Source organism: Adiantum capillus-veneris, chromosome 4 (assembly GCF_014529385.1).
Source record: "Adiantum capillus-veneris isolate H3 chromosome 4, ASM1452938v2, whole genome shotgun sequence".
NCBI lineage: Eukaryota > Viridiplantae > Streptophyta > Polypodiopsida > Polypodiales > Pteridaceae > Adiantum > Adiantum capillus-veneris.
The window spans coordinates 114,407,723-114,410,438 of record NC_140934.1 but is presented as its reverse complement, the minus strand read 5'-3'; the positions used below and the strand labels follow the sequence as shown (position 1 = coordinate 114,410,438).

The following is a 2,716-nucleotide window of genomic DNA, read 5'->3' as shown; positions in this document are numbered from 1 at the left end:
ATGGCAATCGTGATGCAAAATTCTCTTCTTGAGTTGATATGTGCAATATGACGGATGATACACTACTTGTGCATGACATTGAAATATAGAACCCAAAAGGCCTTAAACCAGGAGGGAGAGAGCATAAGCAATATGCAGATATGTCGAAGCCGTAATCTAAGGATCAATATGCAACCAAAACACAGACAACTTATTCACCTCGTTGTGGTGAATTGCACTCATACAAAGGGGGTCTTCAAATGAATGAAAGACAAGCTTGAGCACACATTGATGCCCCACTGGAAAAGGAATAAGATTTCTTTAAGACTTTGATCATTCCAAGATGACTTGCAAGACAAGGATGTTGCCAGCAAGTAAGCCTCTGACTGAAGCTCGAAAATACGTACGAAAATTGCATTGATATGGTTAAACTTCGTCACCATCATTGCTCAAAAAATTAGATGAATCATATGTGCCTCTACTTGATTTACAAAAATTGTTTTTAAATGTGTATGCCTCAAGATGGAGGGGCAGCTGGTAGATCTTTGACCCAAGGATCTAAAGGCTTTCCTACAGAGTACACAATAAAGCCAATCTTGCGTAATTCATTCACATCGATCACATTGCGACCGTCGAAAACGAATGCAGGCTTCTGCATGCTCTTGTAGATGCGCTCATACTCCAATGTCTTAAACTCATCCCACTCCGTGAGGATACACACCCCATGTGCACCTTTAGTGGCCTCATAGGGATCTGATACCACGCTTACATGCTTGCTGTTCAACGATTGTTGAAGATGTCGTGGATGATCCCAATCGAGCTTGTCGACCGCAAGATCCCTCAATATCTGCTCTCTCGTCACTTGTGGGTCGTATATACTGAGCTGCGCCTTATCTCCAATGAGACCTCGGCACACATCCATCGCCGCGGTCTCCCTTGTATCTCCGGTGTCTTTCTTAAAAGCGAAACCCAAAATCGCAATCTTCTTTCCCGAGACAGTATTAAACATCGAGGAGACAACTCGCTTCACGAAACGAGCTTTCTGGTAATCATTTATTTGCACCACTTGCTTCCAATAGTTCGCAACCTCGGTCAGCCCGTTGCACTCACAGATGTAGACCAGATTGAGGATGTCCTTCTGAAAGCAGGATCCACCATAGCCAACGCTAGCATTCAAAAAGCGAGGACCGATGCGAGAATCTTTCCCCACTGCATATGCTACCTCCGATACATCAGCCCCGGTAGCTTCACACAAGGCTGACATGGCATTCACGGACGAGATCCGCTGTGCCAAGAGCGCATTAGCAGCAAGCTTCGAGAGTTCAGCGGACCAAAGGTTCATGGTGATGATGCGGTCGGCGGGCACCCAATGTGCATACACATCCTTCAGGGTCTCAATAGCCTTCTTTCCATCAGGGGTTTCCCGACCACCAATCAAGACACGGTCTGGCTTCATCAGATCTTCTATAGCAGTGCCCTCGGCAAGAAACTCAGGGTTGGAGAGAATCTGAAACTGGATGCCATTGCTGTTATGGTTGAGAATCTTCTCGATGGCCTCGGCTGTTTTCACAGGAACAGTCGATTTCTCCACCACGATCTTGTCAGTTGTTGAGACGTCGGCAATCATACGGGCCGCACTCTCCCAATATGTCAGGTCAGCAGCCTTGCCTGCTCCTAGGCCTCGGAGCTTTGTGGGCGTGTTCACAGAAACGAAGACGATATCAGCCTCGGCCACATGCTTCTCCACATCTGTGGAGAAGAAGAGGTTTCTGCCACGGCAAGCCTTTACGACGTCATCGAGGCCTGGCTCGAAGATGGGCAGGTTAGAGCTGTTCCAGGCATTGATGCGTGGTGCGGCAATGTCCACAACAGCAACATCAATGTCATGGCAATTGAGGGCGATCATGGCCATGGTGGGGCCGCCCACGTAGCCGGCTCCGATGCAGCAGATCTTCATCATGGCTTGCTGTTTTCCTGAGGAGAATACAGGTCGTCTTCTTGAAGGTCAGGACTGCAAGCTGGGCCGTAAGCTAAAAATGTTAGAGAGGCGCTTTATAATTACAACGAGCAACGACAGAAATAGAGCAGGGCGAGAAAAGTGAGCCAGCTATTCGGAGAAGTGCGCTCTCTTCCCCCCGCTCCCCCCAAAACACACACACACACACACACACACACTTCTTTTTAGTAATACGCACACACACACAAAACTTGACCTCTGTGCCTCTATGGTTATGGCACCCATGGCGAATCTGAGCAGTATTGCAAACTGTGGGTAAGCCGCGTTTTCATCCGATGGAGTTGTTTATTTGTAGCAAATCGCACATATCCCGTGTGAGGTGATACAACCATCCCATAGCGCTATCAGGGTCGCTAGTCGATGACCCGGGTCACGGCAATCCACTAAGTAACACATAACACTTAATGACGGGTGGTGAAGGGATCCACGATTGCCAAGTCCACGCACGAATATCACTACAATCGCAGTCGCATGTGTCACATCAAAACTAAACTTGGGTAAAAATTATACCCCCTAAACCCGGGCAGAGCATGTTGAGTTACCATAAAAGATCATGAAAACGGATTGGGTTACATCATGGGCACGCGGGTGAGGTGGTTAGCCCATGTGTCTCAAAGTTTGGGGCATGAGGTTGTGGGTTTAAAATCGGCTAGTCGAGCCCCTCGACCGCCTTGATTTTTGTGCTGCCCAAGTTTAGCGCGCCTCAATTTTCGTGATGGC

The 2,716-nt window shown here is 48.0% G+C and overlaps 1 protein-coding gene across 1 annotated transcript; it reads right to left on the bottom strand.

Moving 5' to 3' along the window:
• Window positions 1–281: 281 nt before the first annotated feature.
• LOC147459840 (UDP-glucose 6-dehydrogenase 5-like) lies at window positions 282–2,050 on the bottom strand. Its single transcript, XM_086509906.1, has one exon. The coding sequence runs from the start codon at window positions 1,937–1,939 to the stop codon at window positions 497–499; it is 1,443 nt and encodes a 480-aa protein (XP_086366032.1). The 5' UTR covers window positions 1,940–2,050; the 3' UTR covers window positions 282–496.
• Between the last annotated feature and the right edge of the window lie 666 nt (window positions 2,051–2,716).

What these genes read in the sequence shown, in the direction of transcription:
- LOC147459840 (XM_086509906.1), bottom strand. Translation starts at nt 1,939, where the DNA reads ATGATGAAGATCTGCTGCATCGGAGCCGGCTACGTGGGCGGCCCCACC.